Source organism: Periplaneta americana, chromosome 14, assembly GCF_040183065.1.
Source record: "Periplaneta americana isolate PAMFEO1 chromosome 14, P.americana_PAMFEO1_priV1, whole genome shotgun sequence".
In the NCBI taxonomy this organism is placed as follows: domain Eukaryota; kingdom Metazoa; phylum Arthropoda; class Insecta; order Blattodea; family Blattidae; genus Periplaneta; species Periplaneta americana.
The window spans coordinates 109,695,553-109,720,968 of record NC_091130.1 but is presented as its reverse complement, the minus strand read 5'-3'; the positions used below and the strand labels follow the sequence as shown (position 1 = coordinate 109,720,968).

The 25,416-nt window shown below is 35.3% G+C and overlaps 1 protein-coding gene across 2 annotated transcripts in view; it reads right to left on the bottom strand.

The window, feature by feature from the left end:
• Positions 1-24,705, bottom strand: part of PMP34 (Peroxisomal Membrane Protein 34) — a 38,364-nt gene extending 13,659 nt beyond the window's left edge. Inside the window, exons 1-5 of one of the 2 annotated variants that reach the window (XM_069845919.1) lie at positions 24,062-24,705; positions 18,833-18,893; positions 18,684-18,750; positions 12,545-12,696; positions 5,347-5,469 (exon numbers count right to left, since the gene is read on the bottom strand). In XM_069845919.1, the coding sequence (XP_069702020.1) occupies positions 5,347-5,469; positions 12,545-12,696; positions 18,684-18,750; positions 18,833-18,893; positions 24,062-24,124 (466 nt within the window). In that variant the 5' untranslated portion in view covers positions 24,125-24,705. Of the gene's footprint in view, positions 1-5,346; positions 5,470-12,544; positions 12,697-18,683; positions 18,751-18,832; positions 18,894-22,778; positions 22,798-24,061 lie in introns of those variants that run through there. The other variant, XM_069845920.1, reaches the window with a different exon arrangement.
• Between the last annotated feature and the right edge of the window lie 711 nt (positions 24,706-25,416).

The window sequence follows — 25,416 nt, the reverse complement described above, 5'->3', positions numbered from 1 at the left end:
AAAATTACGCATAATGAATTGCAAAATATTAATTGATCGAGTTTTAAACAACGCGCGCTCATGTGCTGTAGAAAACTGTGAGAAGGATGCAAGATTGTTTGTGTGGAGGAATGTCAACCCATTCCTCCTTTATTGTAGTTAATACACATAGACAACAGCGCGCTAGAGGGCAAAGAAAGAAGCAGAGTTTTAAAGCAAGTAAATGAATGGAGAGGGAGGAGATCCTCCTCTGAATCAGTGCATGGGCGGGAAATAGAAACCGACTGGTCTTGTAGCAAGCTCGCTACCGCTGCCATCTAACGATGCTGCATTCAACCAGACTATAACACATCTAGGAGGAGACACAATAAAAACAGTTTTAATGCAAAGCTATGAAAGACACCATATAATTTTTTTTTTTTTAATTATAGATCAAAATATATTATTCATTGCACTTTATAAACGCTACTATTCATGGTTTGAAACTTTCGAGGATATCTGAAAGTTGAAGTTGGATTTATATAAAACAAAGAGGAAGTAGTTCTACATTAGTATCGCAGATCTTTTTGGCCCCTGAAATTCACTTCCATTCATTGTCTACTAGACAGGACAACAGCCAAGCTGTCAGTTTTGCACAAATATCTTTGAAATTGAAAGTACTGCAAACTACATTTATTTTTAACATCAAAAAATTAATCGGCCACTGGCAGCTTTGAACAATAATGGTAGTATGACTTTACAAGAACTGACATTCTTCAAAAGCATGTGACACTGAACTTGTAAAATGTACATGTGACAACACAGACCACGTGGGTGGGTGCAGTTTTCTCTCTTTTCTAACAGATTATTTCTCATTCTCATTTCCGTAAAACGGTTCCGGTTACGTATTAGTTGCTGATCTCTTCCAACACGCGTGATGCTGTAGTGTGCGTGAAAAATGCTGTGAGGTTGTGAATTTCCTTGTAGTTGTTAATTTGTGCAATTATTCAACAATGAATGGAAGTGAAAACATATTATATTTTTGACAATTTAGGAAACTCCGTTTACAAAAACAGATTATTACTATACAAAAGGGAGGAAGGCCAACCCCATGGTGTTACATGTATGCATTTAGGCTAATTTGTAGCATGTTTCTCTCAAGAAGGTGTAATTTTGCGCTGTTAGCTTCTTTCCTCCGCTCAAGAAATATGCAGGAGCCGCCACTGATACAGAGTGAACTGTAAGTAATGTCTTTTATTTTGGTGAATGATTCCTTTACTAAAGAGCAACAAAAAAAATCAAATATCATTCCGCCATATTTTGAATAGTTTTCCAGAAAAACGTGCATTTTTAAATATACCAATTACGAAATCGTGTAATGCTGTAATCAATAGATTGTGTTATTCTGAACAACCCCTTCACCTGACTTGTTTTCAATAGGGGAGCAGGAGGTCATTGCCATGAACATTGTTTTTAGACTCTTAAGAAAAAATATAGATGATATACCATTTAATTTTTGTGTTTAAACTGTGTTAGAGAATGGAGAATGAACAATGTTCATTTCAAGTTAAACAAAATCTTAGAAAATTCAAAATAAACTTTAAAACGTAATTTTAATTAAATGTTCAGAGAACACAGACAATAAACTATGTTTATGGAATATTCTATAGAATGTAAACAATAATGATGCTTATTACAGGTTACAAAAACAAAATTTTAAATTCTGTCTACAGACAAAAATAAAAATATGATATGTTTATTTTACGTTAAATGAACAGGATTGAAAAACTCTTCGATCTAATTTTAATCATATATTCGGTGAACACAGGCAATAAAAAAAGTTTATTTTACATTATACAAGTACTTAATGATGTAGAAAATTCTGTCGCACTGCAAGCATTTTCTTCAGGTAATTAGAAATAGTTCTCTCTCACTTTAATTTTTAAGGTAGTAATCAGTAAACTTATATACAAGAAATAAAATTTCCCAAGCCATCTTTAAAAACAATTGTGTGTGTTATCTTCAATACGAACTACTATTTTATAATACTCTGCTGCAGGCACTCAGTAACTTGGAATGGATACAACCACAATACGGTATTTGCTCGCGTAATTTGCGCACTTTTTAATTAACTTTGGCCACTGAAAAATTGGAGTGCGTAAAATATGCGGATTTTTCAAATAAGAGGTCCTGTTCTGAGTTTATCTCAATTAGTATATGTATAGGTAAGTTTACGGTAGGGCTAATTTTCTATACCGGTAACTTGTCTCTACCAAGGACAAGCATTGTTAAAGTAGTGGGACTTTGGGGTTTCTTTCTGAAGCAGGTACTTCAGTTGCTGGTGAATGACCTACGATGGACTGTAGGGAAGGAAAATCCCTACTACACTGAAAAAAATATGTACGTAATCCCTACTACACTGAAAAAAATATGTACGTAAAATGTGTGCGCAAAATATACGAAGCAAAAATAAAGTTCAAAATAATCCCTTAAAAATTAGGGTGCGCAAAATACGCGGGGGCGCAAATTACGCGAGCAAATACGGTAAATAAATAAATGAATAATAATATTAAATTATATCCATAACTGTACTTCAACTGTACAGCATTTGAAAATCATATAGGTATGGTGCAAATACAGGTTATATTTCTTTTCCATAAATATTGTTATACTGGAAAAGAATTTAAAAAAATTAAAAATAAATAAATACAGTAGTATAATATAATATTTGTTATATAAAAACTATAAAACAAGATATATAATATCATTCAAATGTCACTTCAAACTTTGAAATGCTATAATTATTACAACATTTGAGACTGAAAAAACAACAAAATCATTGCCTATTGGGCAAAAAATGAGGTTTTTCATTTGTTTTTTTTTCTTTTTTTTTAGTTGCTTATTTAACGCCTCTATATCACCTACTAGGTTATTTAGCGTCGATGAGATTGGTGATAGCGAGATGGTATTTGGCGAGATGAGGCCGAGGATTCGCCATAGATTACCTGGCATTCACCTTATGGTTGGGAAAAACCTCGGAAAAAATCCAACAAGGTAATCAGCCCAAGCGGGGATCGAACCCGCGCCCGAGCTTAACTTCAGACTGGCAGGTAAGCGCATTAACCGACTAAGCCATGCCGGTGCCTTTTAATTTGTTACATTTCGCATTAATTTTGTTGATTAAAACATTAATGACTTTATTAGTATGCTACAAGAATTCTGAAATTTCAAGCCACGAGTCTACTATTAAATGTTAGAATACAACAAATCCAATGCTATTATGAAAGTAATAGGAATCTTTCTAAAGGTCAGAAAAAATTTACAACACTTAACAATTTATTTCAGAGAAGACCCATGTTCCATTTGTAATTGGGGAGTTCTATATAATAGGGTCCATACCATCATGAGCCCTTTTTAGGGAGATTACATTTTCTGGGTGTCTATAGTTACTTTGGTACGCCTGCAAAGTTTCATTGCGATATATTGATTTATGAATGTGTGACAGCCATTTTGAAATCAGTTGTTGTAGGAGAGACAAGCCGTTATGAACTGCAGTTGGGTTATTGCTTACTGTATGTTATGTGAAGATGTCTGAGATAGCTGTTAATCATGGAACTAAGAAACCCAAGGGACAATCAAGAAGAGATCGTGCTGCGAAGGAGATTAAAATGAATTCCTGCAAAAGCTATACATCTGTTACTGGTGAAGCTATTTCTAGCAAATAGTTTCTTCTAGTTACACAATGCTGTAAACATAAATGTTTTGAAAAATGTACAGTAACAAAACAAGATTTGTTTAATCAATTCTACGTAAGTGGGTCAAAAGAACAACAAGAGGATCATTAACAGCTCTTCTCCCTAAAATGGGCCATATAAGCATCACTTTGAACATCAATATCTATATGAAAACTGAAGAAAAACTGAGTTCCTACTTAGCACTTGATAGAATAAATATGAAAGAATATTTTTTGTATAATGTTGCGTAAGTAAAAAAGCAATAAATAAAATGTTACGCATAGTTGAATTCTTTATTCCTATTTTTCTCAAAATAAGTTTTCTTGTCAGGCCCCTATTACATATAACTCTTCAATTACGGTGACTTAATCAGAAGGTTTGAGGAAACTGGTTCTGTTCCTAATAAGAAGAAATCTGCAAGACCAAAGGTAATATCATTGCTTCTGAGATCCTTCAGACAAGTAATGAAATAAGTAGAAATAATTATTTTAAAATAGTAGTGTTAGTCAGATATTCAATGTGTTATAGCACAGTGTGGAGAATTCTATGAAAATACCCTAGTCTGTATCCAAAACCAGTGTTCATATTCATAGAAAGTGGCAAGCAGAGAAGATAGATATTGCTTTATTTGTGCTATCAGAGATTCATCTTATTAATCATTGTCTGGACAAAGTTTCCTGGATAGACAAAGCACACTTTTTTCTTAATAGTGGAGTTAACACACGTAATTGCAGAATTTGGTTTGAAAATGATCCCCAGGTTTTAATTCAACAAGGTCGTCACGAATTGGAAGTCATTGTATGGTGTGGCTTTCCTTCGCAATTCATCATTGGTCCATATTTCTTAGAAGAAGACAACAATGGAAAAATAGAGATCTCAACCTGGCCAATATTTGGATCTGGGGTTTGCGTAAAGAACGAGTTTTCATGGCACACTCAACAACTCTACAGCAACTGAAAGTTACTATCTCGCAAGAAATGGGAATATTTCAAGAGTCTACAAAATTCTGTGCATGGTGTTACTGGTGCTTGTTGAATAAGAAAGCGGACATATTTTCAATGTTTTGTAAAAATCAAATCACATTATTTGCCCAAGACTGATTTTTTTACCTCAAATATAATATGTATAGGCCTAACTCTTTAAAATCTGAAGTGACTTTTGAATAATATTTTTTTTTTAAATATGTGATTTGAAGTTTATTTGAAATAGATAATAAAATTGTTCCCACAAACAGAAATTGAGGACCATTTTTGCAAAACTTGCTAACTGAAAAAACTAAATTTTACAGGAGAGACAAAACACTATAGTAAGCAAGTTTTGCTGTATGTCTCACTTATAGCAGAAAGCAAGTTTTGAAAAAACGATCACATTTTGACACACTACAATGAAGAGAAATAACTCAATTTTACTAAGACGCTTTGAACATCATGTAGAGGCCTGCCTTATGTTAACGAATCCATTAAAATCTCAATTTTGCAAACTTTGCAGTTAGCAAGTTTTGCAAAAACGGTCCTCAATTATAATGCTAGTAAAAAGTTTCAATTTTAGGTCCTCGTGATTAATTTTGTATTAATTTGTAGTAAAAATGTTATTTATGAAGAAAGTTTAGATTTGGTAGTTTTGATTTCACGAAGTTCAATATGCTTGTACTCACCAAAAAGGCCACTATATTGATCTCCAGCATGTTGTATGGATCCACTTCCAGAATTCAATCCTTTCATCTTCAAACGTGTATTCACAACCCACAGAGGTGTGGTCAGCAGTACATTTACAACACCTAACAAGAACATACAATGAATATACAGTGAAATTCGGTTTATCATCCCTATGGAATTGAAATTACAAGTATGGCAAATTTGTGGATTAGGAAAATAGAAATAGTATTCTTCTCATTTTAAAATGCCTTCTTTAGATTTTAACGCTTCTGTATCTGGGACTAAATGAAAAAAAAAAAATAAATAAAGCTCCCTGTATAAACAGCATTATGCTGTATTTATTCACATTAATTTCCTCTTCACATAAATATTCTACATTACCTTCCTTTACTTAAATTTTTGGGTTTTCTTGGTTCACATACAAACTACAGTACAGTAGAACTTGGTTATAACGACATCCAAGGGACCTTGAAAATTATGTTCTTATAAACGAGTGTCGTAGTAACCGAAATTCATATTATCAGTCTAGTGAGGTGGAAAATGAAAAATAATAAACATAATTAGGCTTATTTTAGATTTATGTATTCACTTTTAAGCATACCATGAACACAATAAAATATATGTACAATTATAAATACAGTATTCTGTATTAAAACAGTTTGTTCAATACTCACCAAACTTATTTACTGAGGAGTGAAGTAATCAGTCATTTTACTCTGTTGTCTCCTACTTGCCCAGTATACACTTTCTAAATTAAATTCTATGTTCATTATTTCAATTGCAATTTCACTGCTCCTTCTCCTAGCTTCATACTCCCTCCTCTAGCTTCATAGTAATGTTCACAATTCTTATGGCTTTTAAAGTGTTACTCACTTCTTTTAGTGGCCATGCTGCATTAAAATGCGTGCACTTAGTGAAAATTTCCTGTCGAAACTGACCGCATGCAGGTACCATTAATACCACATGAATTCGGGCAGGTTACAATGGGATGGGGAATCTGCCTGCATTCCAGAGGTCTATGGTAGAAGGGAATGGTAAAGGATTTGCCAGATTTCAGCAAAATATTTCTTAAAATACTTTGGTTCTTAGAAAATTGTATTCCAAATTGAGGTTGAAAATAACATTATATGCGAGGTAGACCCATATACGTTTGTCGTATTAAGCAAGATAGAAAAGCATATGTCTTATGGGGAATTAGTTGGGACCACAGAATATTTGACGTTATAGGCGAGGTGTCGCACAAAACGAGGTCGCTATAACCAAGTTCTACAGTATATGTTTTAAGAGAATTACCATTGGTCAAGTTCTAAGATGCATTAGACATAAAAAAAAAACTGGATTTTAACATCTCTCCACTTTCTTTTTATGCTCAGGTATGGGTTTGTACCCAGACATACTGGTAGTGTTTTTATTGTGTGTGCGTGTATCTAATGCCCAGGAGTCAAGATAGAAGATATTCTCCTTCGTGCTTCTCAATATTTAGAAGTAAGATATTCGTGAAGCTTCCAGAATTCACAGGATGCCAAATGTTCCATATCCATTTCTTTCTCTTTGACACACAGTAGACAATTAGGAAAGGTTACAAAGTTAAGTCTAAGAAGATGTTTGCCCAAATAATCTTGACCAGAAATTAGTCTAAACAGTCGCAGAAAACTTCCGAGGTAAATCATGGGTTATTATTTCGTTTTATTCTTTAAAAACATCTCATTCTACTTTTTTTGTGACTCATCAGTTCATCACTAACAACGAAGTCACTGAAGTTGTTAACAGTACTTAGTTGGCAGTCACTGGGCTTATTTATGACTAGTTCTTTATGTGCTTTCTTGTGCTTTAGAAATAGAATTTTCTCCAAGTGATTTTGAAAATGGGAAAGAAAAAAAAAACAATACTTATACTGCGAGTTTTTAACTAAAAGACACACTGGTTCAAAGAAAAAGATTTCTAAGAATTCGGTTATGGATTTGATTTGGCCCAGGGGATTTGTCCAGTGCTGACTGTTCCCCCAATACGAACGGAGTATTGCAATTTTTTTTTTTTTTTGTATTATCAGAAATAAAACACAATTTGTATCATTCTGCAGCTTTTTTTATTCAAGCTACAAAGTGTCCTCATTTTTTCTTTCAGAAATATGGTAGCCTTAGTATTTCCCCACTATATGACGGACTTTTTTCCCCAGGGCACTCTTTGTTAGTGAACAAATACAATTCCTCCAGGATACCGTCTTAGCACTGCAAATGGTGCAATGAGTTTCGTCATGAAAATGTTTAAATTGTACACCTTTCCTACAAGCCTCTGTTCACCAAGTTATAGCATGTGTCTTGGTCTTGACAAAGATTGAAGAAATATATTTCTGCTGCCCATACTACAATGTTTACAGAAATGCTCTACAATAGGATACACATTTTCATTTTGAAGATTGTCAAAAGTCATGGACTCTGCAAATCCAATCCAGTCTGCCTTTTTATAACCCAATTAGAACAGAGGGACATTGCAGAACATGTTGCAGATAAACATATTCAGATGGGAAAATGGTCACTACTGTGGACATCTTGGATGATCAACCATTCGAAGTACATAGCAGATAAAACTGGACTATGAATAGAGTACTGTACTGTACACCAGATGTGTGGCATCTCCAGCATTAAGCATAATAAGATTTAGATTCTCTGTCACCTTCATTATGTGAACTCCAGCACTTATGGAAGGGTTAAAATCTCTCACCAGAAGAAATTGAGCAGGGAGCTGATCTACAAGAGTTATGCAATAATGTGATATGGCATGTACAGAGCCATTTAAATATCCATCTACATTATATTTCAATGCGTAAAGTCTTCAAAAAGGCTCTTTCCTCTAAACATCATTTTATTTTTTAAATACAATGTGTACACACAAATCAGTAAATTATACTGATGTAATAAATTTCGTTTGACGAAACTAAACACAAAAGAAATTTTAATCTATTATTTGAATTTACATCACATAAGGAACCAGGTTCCAAATCCGTCTTATCCAGTGATTCAATCGAAAAAGAAATATTTACAGGAACTCACCTTATCAATTTAGCAATGTCAAGTTTGGGATCTTCATGTTTCCGACATGCATACATTTTTATTTTCCAGAACAGCATTCCAGTCCAACTAACCACTAGTTTTATCCACTCTTCTTGAAACTATTTCCTTTTCACTTTCATTCTACTGACACCTGATATTCCAAACTAAATTTTATCCCCTTCATTTCAAATATTAACAATTTATGACTGTTCCAAAAAACTTCCAATCCACTAGTGTGTTTTGTTCCGAAACTCACCTTGTTCATGTTGTTTCCATTAACCACCTCATCCTCAAGCAACCATATTGGGTTTAGATGATAATGGTTTCATAATGCTTTATATTCATTCATATCTTGTTAAGAGAATTTGATGGTATTTAAAAGTTTATGAACATAATATAATATTGAAATAAGACAGTATGCAAGGTATTTTATTTTTCGCTATACTGGAGAATTCCCGCGGTATCATTGAACCGTGCCGTTACGTTTAGCGCCAAATTTTACTAAATACACAATCTCGCCAACATAAGAACACGATGTTGGTGTGTGGCGTCATTAGAGAGAGAAATTTGTTTATTTTCTTTCTGTGCCTCCTTCGTTCTGAACATTACTGAGAGATAGCACCACTGTTAGCTACAAGGTATATTTGCGCAAATATATTGCAAGTAGATTACGTGACTTAAGCACAGGAACGCCATTTCGTAATTTCATTTAAGAAACAAGCCAAACGAATTATCTTTGCATCAAAAACGGATGCTCCCTGGACCAAATTATCGTATTTTATAATTGTTTGAAACTTATTACATGACTTAGATGAGAGTTTCGAGACAAAACAGTTTTGCTATATTTGTTTTTTTTATTAAATGTTAAGCACCACTGTTGGGTACAAGGTGTATTTGCGCAAATATTGCGGGTAAATTATGACGAGTGGCTTAGATGAGAGGCTCGCGACCTCTCATGCGCGGACCTCTCATGCAGTGGAAGCGTGATCCTTGAAATTATTTTCGCGTGTACATTGAAGATTAAATGATTGAGATCCCTTCTTGTTCCGGTTACAGACCTTGGATATACGAAGGTTAGGTTTGGTTAGTTTAGGTTTTTATTAGCCAAGTCCGCGCATGCGCAGACAGGCAATATCCTGTCGCGAGCCGCATGTGATAAGTGATATGAGGTCGAGGAATGGGAGAAGGTTAGGTTAGGTTGGGTTAGGTTAAGTTTGGTTGGGTTGGGTAAGGTTAGGTTAGGATAGGTTAGGTTAGGATAGGATAGGTTAGGTTGGGTTAGGTTAGGATAGGTTAGGTTGGGTTAGGTTAGGTTAGGATAGATTAGGTTAGGATAGGATAGGTTAGGATAGGATAGGTTGGGTTAGATTAGGATAGGTTAGGTTAGGATAGGTTAGGATAGGTTAGGTTGGGTTAGGTTAGTTTAGAATAAATTAGGTTGGGTTAGGATAAGTTAGGTTAGGATAGGTTAGGTTAGGATAGGTTAGGTTAGGTTAGATTAGATTAGCTTTGGTTAAAAAATAATGGGCCTATAATGAAAGCGGTGAATAATTTCATGGTCCTTAAATTTTTTTTTCGTAAAAGGCTAAGTATTTTTCTATAGGCCAGAAATAAAACAGCAACGCCGTCATAATTACGTACTTTACGCTTTGGCGAACATTAACCGGAAATTTACTTTCCGTCATTTTAATTGTATTCCGTGAAACACACCTTTATCCTGTTAATTTCCTTGTGATAACCTAGTTTATTATCTTATTACATCTTCATTTTCTTTTAATGCATTCAAAAAACCGCCGTTGTACTACATAAAACCTTGAACTTGACTAATGGAGTGAATTATTTAAGAATATAGTCGCGAATTTGACTACCACCATTTCGATTATATTTTGTTTGATACGGCTCGGTACGGCTCGGTGACTAGTGGCCAGCGAGTAGAGTCGACTATCGATATTGGTCTGCCGTGCGTATTATCCAGTTGTTCCTTATTTTTATAGCTAGTCAGCACTGCAACAGCGTTACAACATAGAGCTTAGAATGTTTGTTATACAAGGTTATGTTGCCTGGCATACGGTACTAAGTTTTCCTGATGCTTCAATCATTCAAATTTTGACGAATGAGTCATCAATTCTCTATTTTGTATTCATATTTTACATTTTGCACTTTACATTCAGCTCAAGAGACGTTTCTTTTCATTTAATTATTTTATTTTTTTCTGTGTTTATCATCAGGCTAATGACTTATGATAATATATTATTTGGTTTATAATCGCAAAATAAAGAAATTCCATTACTTTTCAGTAATGCGACAAATATTTTCAGCTTAATATTTTATAAGACACAGACATAAAAGTAGCTTCTTTTGAAGAGAGAAAATCAATTATTTGTTTTGGTTCCAAATACCTTCAAATCCCTGAGTAGCAGTTCCAGAACCCGCATTGTTCAGTGTATGGTTCCAATCAACACCTTAGACAAAATATTATGCCTTATTTTGTTATCACCCTTATGTTTGAATAATGTGACTTTGTAGACTGATTTTTTTTTTTTTTTTTTTAACATAAGTTTAAGTAGATTATCAAAAATACCTTACAAAAATGTGTTTTGTAGTTTATGGAAAAATCATAAAAACTGTATAAGGAGTTTGGAACATAATGTCTCACATTTATTTTCTGTACTTTTTATGTACCCTGACTGTACTTCACAATGCATGACATAGCAATATGCCAAGGAGTCTTCCTTCAATGTGCCAGTTGTTTACAGTGACCAAGCACAGAATGAATATGCTTATTGTGTTATCAGAGTGAAATCTTTGGGACAGGCCAAGGATTCACAACAAAACACAACACTCATAAATTGCATGTCATAACTTCTAAGATGACGTTGCTGCAATTATACTTTTTTAGCCGGGCTAAAGCATTCTTTAGTACTATATCTATTTATAAATTTTTCATACGAATTGCAAACACTGTCACAACTAATGATGACATTATCCCATACAAAATAATTCTCACATTTAACTAATACTTACTACTTACTTACTTACTTACTGGCTTTTAAGGAACCCGGAGGTTCATTGCCGCCCTCACATAAGCCCGCCATCGGTCCCTATCCTGAGCAAGATTAATCCAGTCCCTACCATCATATCCCACCTCCCTCAAATCCATTTTAATATTATCTTCCCATCTACGTCTCGGCCTCCCCAAAGGTCTTTTCCCCTCTGGCCTCCCAACTAACACTCTATATGCATTTCTGGATTCGCCCATACATGCTACATGCCCAGCCCACCTCAAACGTCTGGATTTAATGTTTCTAATTATGTCAGGTGAAGGATGCAATGCGTGCAGCTCTGCGTTGTGTAACTTTCTCCATTCTCCTGTAACTTCATCCCTCTTAGCCCCATATATTTTCCTAAGAACCTTATTCTCAAAAACCCTCAATCTCTGTTCCTCTCTCAAAGTGAGAGTCCAAGTTTCACAGCCATACAGAACAACCGGTAATATAACTGTTTTATAAATTCTAACTTTCAGATTTTTTGACAGCAGACTAGATGACAAAAGCTTCTCAACCGAATAATAACAGGCATTTCCCATATTTATTCTGCGTTTAATTTCCTCCTGAGTGTCATTTACATTTGTTACTGTTGCTCCAAGATATTTTAATTTTTCCACCTCTTCGAAGGATAAATCTCCAACTTTTATAGTTCCATTTCGTACAATATTCTGATCACGAGACATAATCATATACTTAGTCTTTTCGGGATTTACTTCCAACCCTATCTCTTTACTTGCTTCAAGTAGAATTTCCGCGTTTTCCCTAATTGTTTTTGGATTTTCTCCTAACATATTCACGTCATCCGCATAGACAAGCAGCTGATGTAACCCGTTCAATTCCAAACCCTGCCTGTTATCCTGAACTTTCCTAATGGCATATTCTAGAGCGAAGTTAAAAAGTAAAGGCGATAGTGCACCTCCCTGCTCTAGCCCGCAGTGAATTGGAAAAGCATCAGATAGAAATTGGCCTATACAGACTCTGCTGTACGTTTCATTAAGACACATTTTAATTAATCGAACTAGTTTCTTGGGAAGAACTATTTAACTAATAGAAGACAAAACTAATTCTCACTGCTACTGTCATAAAAATCATTAGCCCACCTGCTACTGATGCCAACAGAAGATCTTTGCCAGCACTCTGTTCTGCAGATGTTGCCCGAAGAGCTTTCAGTCCATGGAATGTGTAAAAATACACAAAATTGGAAGCACACAGGCTTTCCAATACGGGAACCATTCCCCGGTATAACGTTGTACTGGCAAAAAAAAAAAAAAAATTCAATCATACACTCTGCACATAATTCAAAATATAAAATTAAGTTCCTTTATAAATACACACTCATAAGGTGCCTCTACACAGATCAACTTTTCTTTCAACTTCACGCATGCAAGCAATGTATGCAATAGTGCACGAAAAACATTCAATAGTCCATGCCTTTTTCCACTGAATATAATAGTGTATGCAACAATTGAAAGCTGGTGGGTATCTTGAATGTTACTTTGTTCAACAGTAACACGTAGTGAGCAGCTGATTGCTCTAGGTGGCCATGAGTAAACTGAAAATTGTTCTGTCTGGTGATGTTGGTACTTTTAAATCCATTCTCGACATTCTAGTAAAGATCTTGAACAGTTTATCACCATCCCACTGCAGCTCTTTCAGCAATGTACACACTGATTTCGTCTATAGAATTTCGAAATCCAAAGTTTTTCTCGTTTTTTCTTCTGTTACTCCGTTGTTATCACTAAGTACATGGCAGAGAGTGCCATAACATTGTACATGTCAGAGAACATTATAAATCAATAAATGTTAAATATCAATCCAATGCTTAGGCCTACTTGATTCTCAAAACTTTGGGTGAACAAATCTGTTATGTAGTAAGGATGACGTTCAACACAGCACATCATGTACATGAAAAATTTGCATGTGTCTTATTGAATGTGCAATTTCAACTTCTGTCTTTCAAATCCTTCCCAGACTGCAAGCGTACGTGCATGGATAGTAGAACCATGTAGATGCAGCTATAGGAGTGGAGTGATTAAAAAATAAGTCAATACCAGTAGTATTAAATATTAGTACAAGTAATTACTGCTAGTTCATACTTACAAGTCATAATTTTTCTTAATTTTGTATGAATAATCTTTTCCTAGAACTTATAAGTCAATACTGGATAACTCCAGTAACTACTTCCTATTCAACACTGATTTAAATACAATATGCTATGATTTTTCAAAATAATCACGTCTATAACATGAGATTTATATAACCCCAATGTTCATTTAAGAAATTTGAACAATAACTTAGTTATTCTGAGAGATAATTTCATTAATTTTAGTTATTCAGTACGAGTTCTGACTCAGAAAATAGTGTCAACTTGGATTTGTTCAAATGCTAAAAAAGCATTTCAATATTATTCAAATCTCAACTTCCTCACATTAAGAGTTCTAAAGAAAAATCTTATCCTGATTTGATAATAGAATATGCAAAAGTTTTTGGTAAAACTATAACTGTGAACTAGTTGAAGAAGAAAATATATACAGTAGAACCTCGATTATCCATCATCCTATTAACCGATTGTCGGATTATCTGACTTTTCCCCCTAGCTTTTTTTTTTTTTCTTTTTTGCTGCAGGAAAAATATGAAGTACTGTACAATATGTTTCTAGGTAGTTTTCCAAATGTACATTTACCCTTACACAGTAATGCTTCGCTGTCGGCAACAGAAACAGTTACTTGTAAAATAGTCGCTACTTGCTTTCAAAGAAATTACACCAAGAACTTTCACAAACCCATGTACCATTCAGACCTTATCCTTATTATACGAGTATAATTACTATGCAAAATGTCTTCCACAATTGTCAAAAGAAAACGTATTGTGTTAATTATCGAAAAAATTACAAATATTTGAGAGGTTTGAGGAAGGAGAAACTGTGGTTAATGTTGCTTCAAAGTACATGAGTACAACTGAAAGTGATTTAATAAAAAAAAAAAAAAAAAAAAAAAAAGGGTAAGATGTATAAAGTATGTAAATCTCCAACATGGGACTTATACTATTCTTGTATTTCCACAGACAATCAACCAAAAACTCTTGGTTTTAAGAAGCCATTATTGACAACCGAACTTTTAGTGAACTCTTGATCTGCTACAAAGCATGTTAAACATAATCAATCAATCTTCTTAATGTATCCAGCTGTTTGCTGAAAACATAAAGTCCACTGTAGTCTATTCAGTTGTTGTTTTTCATGAGAAATGAAGACTGAAACTATGAAGGAAATCACAAAATAGTAGGCCAAAGTATTATGCACTTAATTTATTCTATCAATAGTCTCTAAACACACACCTTCATCTCAAACAGCAGAAATAACTAAAATGCTCTCTCAATTAATATCACTCAATAAAAGAATTGTATTCCAATGGATACCATCCTATTGTGGAATCCTGGGAAACAAGAATGCGGATGCTTTAGCAAAGAAGGGCAGCACTGCTACTTACAGACCTGTTACTAAATCTACGTATTACTCTGTGAAAAGATTTATTAAATCTACATACTTAGACTTCAACAAACAAAATTTGATAACACAATCTCAAGGGAAAAAAATGGAACTCTTTGCATCGTAATCCACAGTTAATTCCCGATTTAATACGAAAATCGTCTGTAGCTGCATTTAGATTGGCAACAGGCCATGATTGTTTGACCAAACACCTGCATAGAATTGGAATATATCAGTCCCCTAACTGCCCATTGTGCAACTCAAGCCAAGAAATGGATTCGGAATGCCTCAAAATCTGTGCTTCAGTTGCTGACCATGATAATATCTTTGAAAAATATTGGAGTCCAAGAGGTCAAATAACTTTATTGTCAAACGCCTGGCATTAGAAAACAACAATAACTTAATTTATGAAAATCTTTTATGATACGGATTATCCGAATTTTTCGATTAACTGTTCAGTCCACCCTCTTCATTACCATGGATAATAGAGATTCTACTGTAACATGAAAAATGAGGTTAAGAAAAAAACTGACAGAAAGGCTACGGAAACAGAAGGCTACAGTTGAAACCTTGGGAAAAAACTCTACAGGATATGTTGAATAAAGATGACAATCCTATCTTCAGTAAGATCCCATGGGTATTGTGTTTTGGCAAGCGTAATATGATATTCTCAGATAAATTGTTCAAAGTTGAAACGGCATCTTCATCATTACAAACATACCAGCAGATATCGAAAACTGCACCGAAATCATTACCTTCTCCTCCACCACTAGCAAAGATGTTAAAATAATTCTTGTCTCAAGAAGACGAAGAAACAAAACATCTTTCTACAAATTAATTATATAGGTTAGTTATACTGCAAACTAAAACTTGCCAGAACACAGATGGGAAAGGAAAAACTTATCCTATCCAGGCTACAAAAAAAACATGGCTCTTTTTATATTGATGACAATGTGAAGGGCCACCACTACCACAGTAAGCTGAAGACAATAAATATATTATATCATATATTGATGATACAGAGGCGGCTGGGTAGCTCAGTTGGTAGAGCAGCTGGCTACAGACTGGAAGGTCCGGGATTCGATCCCAGGTGGTGAAAGGATTTTTTCTCATTGCCAAACTTTCAGAATGACCCAAGGTTCACTCAGCCCCCTATAAAATTGAGTACCGGGTCTTTCCTGGGGATAAAAGCAGTCAGAGCGTGGTGCCAACCACACCACCTCATTCTAGTGCCGAGGTCATGGAAAGCATGGGGCTCTACCTCCATGTCCCCCAAGTGCCTTCATGGCACGTTACAGTGATACCTTTACCTTTACCTTTACCTTTTTTATTGATGATACAGAAATAACTGACAATTGTCTTTAACTTCTAAAAGTTTAAAAAAAAGGTATCTCAAGTTTATTGTTTAATTCAGTGGTTCCTAATCTAGGATCTGCAAGCAATTTGAAAGGTGTCTGCGAAACCAAGGTGTGTTTTCAAACGGTATTTTAACTAAACTTTATGACATTCTCTGGTTTTTGTCAGCTTGCTGAAATATTTTTTGATTATCTCAGACTTTTGAGAGTGAGTTTAACAGAATGAATTCACCTGAGGGACTTATTTTGGCTTGCAAGTTCACAGTTCAGTATAAGATTGAAGTAACAATAAAACTTGCAGTCTGAGTTTCATTTCCCACTCTCAGTGACTTTTTAGCAACACTTGATGAACTCATGCCCAATATCTTTGAAAATACACCGTGTCCCGCTTAGAGGGATCGAGAAATAAATGCTCACCATTTAAAATCAGATCAAGATATCGTTGTGATTTACATCTGACAAGATGCAGAAACTGTTCAAGTTTATGCACCAATGGTTTAAAAACAGTTGCATTTTCATGTGCATGCGCACTAAAGTTTATTGTGGAAACAAGCCTGGCACCATTCAATAGAACTTTCCATCATTGACCATTCTTCTTGATCGAGGCAACAGCCACAGGGAATGTTACAGAACTTTTGTTGTTGATCAACTCCTCCCAGAACAGGTTTTTCAGCAACATGGGGCTCCACCTCATTACTATGGAGCAGTGCGTAGCTTCTTGAATGCAAACTTTCCCAATAGATTGATTGGAAGAGGAGAACCCTTGCCTGGCCACCTAGGTCAACCGACTTGACACCCATTGACCTTCTTTTGGGGCTTTATGACAAGTGTTGTGTACCAACGTGATACAGTTGACACTTCGGAAAAACTGAGACAATGCATTATAAATGCAGCTGCGCAAAACACTTTACAAATGTTATGGAACGCTAGGCAGAAGGCTGAGTACCTTTTAGATGTCTTCAGGGTAGCTCGAGGCACACACATCGAGTTGCACTGACCATTCTCCGAAATTCGGAGAGTTTTTACATCAAGTTATACAAAAAGTTATGTTATTCTTCTTCTTCTTCAACTTCAGGGTATAGGCCTTAAGGCCTGTTCCGACTTCAAAGGATGATGTCATCTATCCATCGGGTTCTAGGTCTTCCAACGCTTCTCCTAGCAGTAGGGTTTTAATTGAGAAGGATTTTAGGAAGTCTATAATATTCCATACGTTGGATGTGTTCGTACCAGTTTTGTTTTTGTGCTTGTACCCGCTCATAAAGATTATATATCTGTAATCTAATGCGTATATCTTCACTTTTTTGTTTATCTAATAATGTGAGGCCTGCAACACTTCGAAGAAATTTCATTTTGCTGCTTTCTAATTTTCTCTTGTTATTTCTGTTTAGTGTCCAATTTTCGCAGCCATAGGTGAGTAATGGGACTGCAAGTGTTTTATAAAATTTTAGTTGTGTTTCAGGTAACGTTTTATTTTTTAGTGTTCTTATAATTGTTCCACACACTCTTTGAAATCTATTTATTTTTATATCCACATCTTGTATGTAATAGTGCAGCCTAAGTATTTAAAAGATGATACCTGTTCTATAAAGTTTATGTTATAAAATCATTATTTATAATTTAAATTACCACTTATTTCTCGATTCCTCTAAGCAGGACACAGTGTATAAAAAAGATCTTCAGTGACAGACATTAAAATAAAGGGAATATTATCCCTTCTGTAATGGAAAGAATGATTGTGTGAAAAATCTCTTCTTGGTGACAAATAATAGTCTGCCCATCGAAAAAGAAGAGGGATTGTTAGAATTAATCGAATTATCTTCTAATTCGAACTTAACAATCATGTTGCCTACAACGTTCCTGTTGCAATCTTGGTTGCATGCACCACCCATATAGGCTATTCAGATGTTTCCCAAATTGTAATACAACACTTGCCATCTGCATCAGCATATTTATTTAAGAATAGGTACATATTCTGCTCTGGTCTTCTTGAAGAACAAATACAGAAGTAAAGTTAATGTTATGGTAGACTTGCAACTTAGAATATTTACAATAAGAGTCAGAATTCACAAAGTAACATCAATCATCCCACTGATAACCTTGTGCCAAGTCTAAAAAACTGGTTTAATTTTTCATAGCAAAGACATGATCTATTCCGCTATGAATTTCATTTACAGAAAACAAATTTTAGTTACACTCTGCAAATTATTGTTGAATTTATGACGATTTTATTCCCATCTTTCATTCATTCATAATAGAGTAGAATACACAATGATAACTCTAGTCATTATTTCCGTTACACCCTGTATATCAAGAATGACGTTTCATATGCCAATAGAAATTCTTACTACCTACTAACCTAACATATCAACAGAGCACTAAGGTCTCAAATTCCAAACTTACAATCCCTCCTCTTTAGTCAGCTCAACAAGCATGGTCAATGTATTCTTTGCTTCTCTATTTTCTTCCACTGAAACAAACGACAAATATGAAATTCATAATTCAATTGTGATGGAGAAATATTCAAGGAAAATCAATAATTCGATACATACACTGTAACCGTGACCTCACAGTGTCCAATGGGAAGAACGTAGTCATCGCAACAACACTGCCCTGAAACATAGATTTCATGTGAGAATGAAGAATTTAACATTAAGCTTAATAAGATAACAGCTGGAATGAACATATTCGGTCACATATCAAGCAATGGTATAAATTAAGAATAAATCATATGGCGTAATATCTCCACAATAATAGTTGCCTGACAAGAATGGCTGGAAAACGTTTATGTGAAGTACCGGTAATCATTCACTTGTCTGAATAACCTATATTTTAATCTACGTAAAGATTAATTTTTGGTCCTACAGAATTTATCTGTCATCGTCGTCATCATCATCATCATCATCATCATCATCATCATCATCATCATAATCATCATTATTATCATCATCCTGTCAAGTACTAGTCCCAAAAGAACAGTTATGGCCTGAAAAAGCGATTTTCTTGTCATCTTTTCATAGGTCGACCAAGTGACCATTTCCCATTTGGACGATATTTCATTATTGCCTTACGGATTCTGAACGAAACCATTCTTGAGACGTGTTCCTTCAAGTTTAACTGATATCTGGAGATATAGTCCAGTATTGATGACACATTAAGTTTTTGAAGGATATCTTCATTTTTCTTTCGATCCCATTTAGTGTAGCCAGCTGTTCGGCGCATTAATTTATCTGTTATGGTAACAATTGATAGGCCTATTAGAGGAGAAAAATTCGCTCCGGTACCGGGGATCGAACCCGGGTCCTTGGTTCTACTTACCACGTAGTATAATGGCAGTTGACTTAATATAACATGTCAACATATGTAAAAGATGGAGTAAGGCCACAAAGGGAAAAACACTAGAGGAGGATTCGATCCGGTGCTGTGGATTGAACTTCGGCATAGCTCAGTGGTTAGAGCACTTGATACGTAGAACCAAGGACCCGGGTTCGATCCCTGGCGGCGGAGCGAATTTTTCTCCTCTAATATAAATTGTTACCATAACAGACAAATTCTGTAGGACCAAAAAATTATTCTTTACATGGATTCTTCACCCAACAATGCATAGCCTATACTGTGGAATTCTGGCCACCACGTCACTCAGTTGAGTGTGCTCCTTGTATAATGGCAGTTGACTTAACATAACATGTCAACATATATTATGTAGAACATGGAGTAAGGCCACAAAGGGAAAAACACTAGAGGCAGGGGATTCGATCCGGTGCTGTGGATTGAACTTCAGCATAGCTCAGTGGTTAGAACGCTTGGTACGTAGAACCAAGGACCCGGGTTCGATCCCCGGCACCGGAACGAATTTTTCTCCCCTAATATCAATTGTTACCATAACAGATAAATTCCGTTGGACCAAAAAATTAATCTTTACGTAGATTCTTCACCCAACAGTGCATATACTGTGGAATCCCGGTCACTAAGTCACTCAGTTGAGTGCGTTCCTTGTATATTGGCAGTTGACTTAATATAACATGTCATCATATATGTCGAACATGGAGTAAGGCCACAAAGGGAAAAACACTAGAGGAGGGGATTCGATCTGGTGCTGTGGATTGAACTTCGGGATAGCTCAGCGGTTAGGGCATTTGGTACGTAGAACCAAGGACTTGGGTTCGATCCCCAGCGCCAGAACGAATTTTTCTCCTCTAATATCAATTGCTATACTTTAATGCTAACTTAGGCATAAGTAACAATCTTACACAATAGTAATTAGATATTACAGTATTAAATACTGTGTCACAGCATGCAACAAAACTTTCAGTGGAGAAAAATCAAAGGAGTACACACTCTATGAGAGGCACCTGTAAAAAAAAAATTGGAGTTCCATATTCCATGGGAACCAAAGTTACAACACTGGGAATTAGTGAAAAATAAGTTTATACTATAGTAATACGTGTACTGTACTATTAAAATATTCCCATGTTTAACAAACCATCGTAAAAATACAGTTATTATGCTTACTAATTAGATATTTGGTGTAAGAACTCCAATAGACTCCAATACCAACAAATAACTTGCAGTTAGAATATTTCTTCAGAAAATTTGTCGGCAATAATGTCAGTGGGCAGTTTGCAATGGACAATAACAGAGCAGATCCTCAATATTAAAGAGATGTACTCCTTCTGTGATGAGAAAATAAAAGGGATCAAATTTATCAGCACATAGAAATGCTGAAGGGCAGATTTGATCACTGCCAGAGAATTCCAGGAACTCGAAAATTTCACTAATATTATAGTGTTGCTGAAAACACTACCTGTGATGTTACCTGATATCCAACTCAGAATTTGAAGAACATACTATCAGCAAGATTGTACCTCTGAGTTTATAGCCATGTTGGCATTGTTTCATGCATCAATGATGGACAGTGGTGGATCACGAAAATTGCGGATAATGATTTAAAGAGCAAGATGTTCATGTGTTGTTCTATCACTCACCAGCTTCAAGAACTTTTTCAAAAAGTCAGTTGCTGACAGAGTTTGGGTGCCTATTAAACATGTTCTTTGGCCCACTCACATGTTATTTCCAACACACTGTCTGAAGAAATATCTCAACTGCATACACAATCCATAACTTAAAAGTGGTTGGTATTAATCTTTTTATACCAAATATCTACTTAGTAAGCATAATAATTGCACTTATAAGATGGTTTGTTAAACATGGCAGTATTTAATTGTACAAGTATTACCTACTGACTACAGTATAAATCTATTTTTCACTAATCCCCACTTTTGTAACTCCAATCCACTGTCAAACTCCAATTTTTTACAGCTACTTGTCATAGAATAATCTTAATATAAAAATTTGAAATTACTATGGCTCAAATTACGATAAAAACTGAAAGTGTGCATTTTTAAACTGCTCTAACTAAAAAAGAGAATGAGTAAAGGAATTCAAATATATTTTGCTGAAGGTTTGAGCATATAACTGTCCTCTAACAAAATGACAGCCATGGTATTTCATTCCTTCTCACTGCAAAAAAAAAAAAAAAAAAAAAAAAAAAAAATTAAGGTAATGGACTTTGACCTAAATTTCAATTATTACAAAGGGAGAGAGGGTACAAAGGTACAGAACACAAAATGTAGCTTTGAATGTGCCGAAATAACAGTGTTTTCCCAGCTTCCAATAATTTTTCTTCACTGAACTATTGCATTTAACACAACTGTCTGCAAAAAGCCAAAAATGTCAAACTCCATAATACAAAAATGCCTGCCATTTTTTTATGAAGCTAGGTCTACATAAAAATAAACTAATGCCAATTTCTCTCTACTTACAGATAGAGATCATCACTATTAAAAAATAAACATTTTAAAAAATGGTCAAGTTAAAACTGTTGGACCACTCCATATGGATTGACCCGTGCATTTTTTTTTAAATAAGACTAAGTTAGATTTGTTTCACTAATTGGAGTCGCATAACAACTTCCCTCAACTATTGTTCTGTAGGCTAAATTTAATTCTAAATTTGATATTGGTAGGCCTACTAATTTACATTCTGTGCCTCGCGTGAGAATGTGCAACAATGGCTCATGTAGACAATTTTATTTTGAAACGAGCTCTTCCAATGTTTCTGTATATGCATGCTCAGCCTGTTATTTTCAATAGTTCAATTTAACATAGCACAGATAATGTTCATAAGGTCAAATATAGATGAATGAAATGCAGAATGATGAATCTTCGATCCCGCTATGCATCAGACACAGAGTGAAAAAACCTACTTAAATGATTGAAAATAACCCCAAAATTGCAGCACAGCATTCTGAAAACACGATGCAATTACTGTGATTGTCCAATCATTCCCAAATATGCCTTCATTTCTTATACACCCGACCGATAATTTGTCAGTTTCACACAAAATTATCACATAACCAAGAGGTATCACCATTAGGCTATATTGCACTACGAGGGAAATCAGTCCTTTTTTCGGTCCAGGATAAATCAATTTGTGTACCTAACTACCAAAAAGCGTGTAGACCTATGTAAGGCATATCAAAAGTCTGAACACTAGCCAGTCACTGATCCTCGAGCTTATGAAAACTCTCATAATTTATTATTTCCAGATAGTCTATATTCATTCATTCACAGAGTTCTGCCCATGGGCAGGTCTTTCACTGCAAATCCATAATTCTCCAGTCTTTCCTATTTTCTGCCTTCCTCTTTGTCTCTTCATATGATACACATATCTTAATGTCGTCTATCATCTGATACCTATCTTCTTCTGCCCCCAACTCTTTTCCCAATAGTCTATATGTAGGTCTATATTTGTAAAGTTATAGCCCTTCCATCTCTCAGTTTCATTTCATCATGAAATAATGCAACACAAATGAAATGTCAGTCCGGTGTGTGGTGCATAGTGAGATCGAATATTCAGTCTCAACTCTATCGACAATGAAATTAAATTATGGTTTATTTAACGACGCTCGCAAGTGCTGAGGTTATATCAGCATCGTTGGTGTGCCGGAATTTTGTCCCACAAGGGTTCTTTTACATGCCAGTAAATCTACTGACATGACCCTATCGCATTTAAGCACACTTAAATGCCATCGACCTGGCCGGGATCGAACCCGCAACCTAGAGCACAGAAGGCCAGCACTATACAGACTGCGCTACCCAGGCCGACTATCGACAATGGTACAAGGCAAGAGCAAAACAGCAAACTTAGGGAAAATCTGAAAGAACAGTGCAGCTAAGCTTTTTACGAGGTGTCGAATGCGCATGCTATAGGGAGAGGGCGACGGGGCCGCTCCATCATTCTTTCAGATTATGGGCAAATTTATAGCAAGCCTATTCAATTGGGAGTGATCCACGGTAGTACCAGTACTATAAATCAGTAGATACGTAAGTAACAAGATGAATGTTTTTTTTGTAAAATACGAGTATTTTCCCTGAACCAAAACTACAATACAAATACAGTAAAAATTAGTATTTTATCACGGACGAAATTTGTGGTAAAACATTTGAAGTAGGCGTAGGCCTACATACAATACCGTGGATCATTACAGCCGACTGATTGAAAACAATTTGTGACTTCCCTCTTAACAACAATATACCTAATTCATACCAAATAATACTAATAGAATCTGATCCACTAATTCGGCTTCCTAATTTTAAAAGCTCACTTCACCCACATGAATAATAATGAAATATACGGTATACAACTTAGGAGCCTACTGTGAACTAACCTAAAAATGTACAATTAGTCTGTAGGAATTAAAGCCAAAATTACAAACTTACTGCTGCTCCTGCAACGGCATGTACAAGGGTCTGATAAGAGAAAAGTCCATCCATTCCACTCATTTCTGAAGTAATGTACTGGCAATCTAGACTCGCTAAAATTCTTTCACACTTTCCAGAATTATTCTCCAGACATTAACAAAGCTCCAGTTTCTAATCTCGACTGTCGTATCGAAGATGAATATCTCAGCCACACGACCACAACCAGTTCACAACCCAATGAGTCAGCCAACTCAGGTTTATTGAATATAACTGTAGGCCTACGTACTTTTAATGCTATACAGTATGTGAAATATGCAAACTCTGTCACCTGCCATTTTCACAATCGTGAATGACGTAACTGGCATAATTTTCTTTCTTATTTATTGTCGTTACTGACAATGATTTTGCAGTTTTTAAATGTACTTTGAATGTGTCGATGCGATATAATTTACATACGTCCCTGTATATCATATATGTAATTATTAAGGTCAGCAGACGTCCCCTTTTTAGGAGAGTTCCCGAATTTTGCTTTTGTCCCCGGACAAAATCAACCACCGGAATGTCCCCGAATTTAATATTTTGTCAGATATCTCTGGATTTCAGTATTAATTACTGATACGTCAAGAATGACTTTACAGCACGGTCTTGTTAAAACCAGGGAGCAAGAATACAGTACAAGGAGGCACCACATGATTTTGCGCGGTCGCCATGTTGGTGAACACAAATTTGAAAACAGGACCATGTGGTTTTCAGTGTCTCCAATGCCTACCCACTTCCCTTGCGTAAAGCTGCCACAGTATTCAGCACTACCGTCTGTGGTATTGAATATATGACCATTGAGCTCTATGTGTATGACTGTAGATGAAAATATCAGTCTCACATTAACCATATTTTTCATATATAACTTACATCTTGATTACACAATTTTTAACACTATATCACTTTGGGAAACGTATTATATGTCTTTCACGAGTTAAATTTTATGTTACCTTGTTAACATGTTTCGGCCTGCTATTGGCCATCATCAGAACTGGTTGTTGCTTAGGGTTACCATGAGAAGAAATTCTATATGACATGGTATCTAAAATAAGAGGACATTTCAAAAAAAAAAAGAGGACTTTTTAAAAATTGGTACCATATGAACAAAATTAAAGATAAAAACAATGGCTCATCTTAGTTTTCTCACTAGTTGCTGGATCAGTATTACATCTGTACCCTACTTATTGGTGGAGCCCACTTTATGCACAAGGGCCTGAAGAGACAAACTTCTATCTTGTAACAAATAACTATGGAACTGTTCACAGGACATGTCCTTGAAATTATATTTCACCATGACGATACCTCTGACTGTCTCCGTTAGCATGAAATTTTGT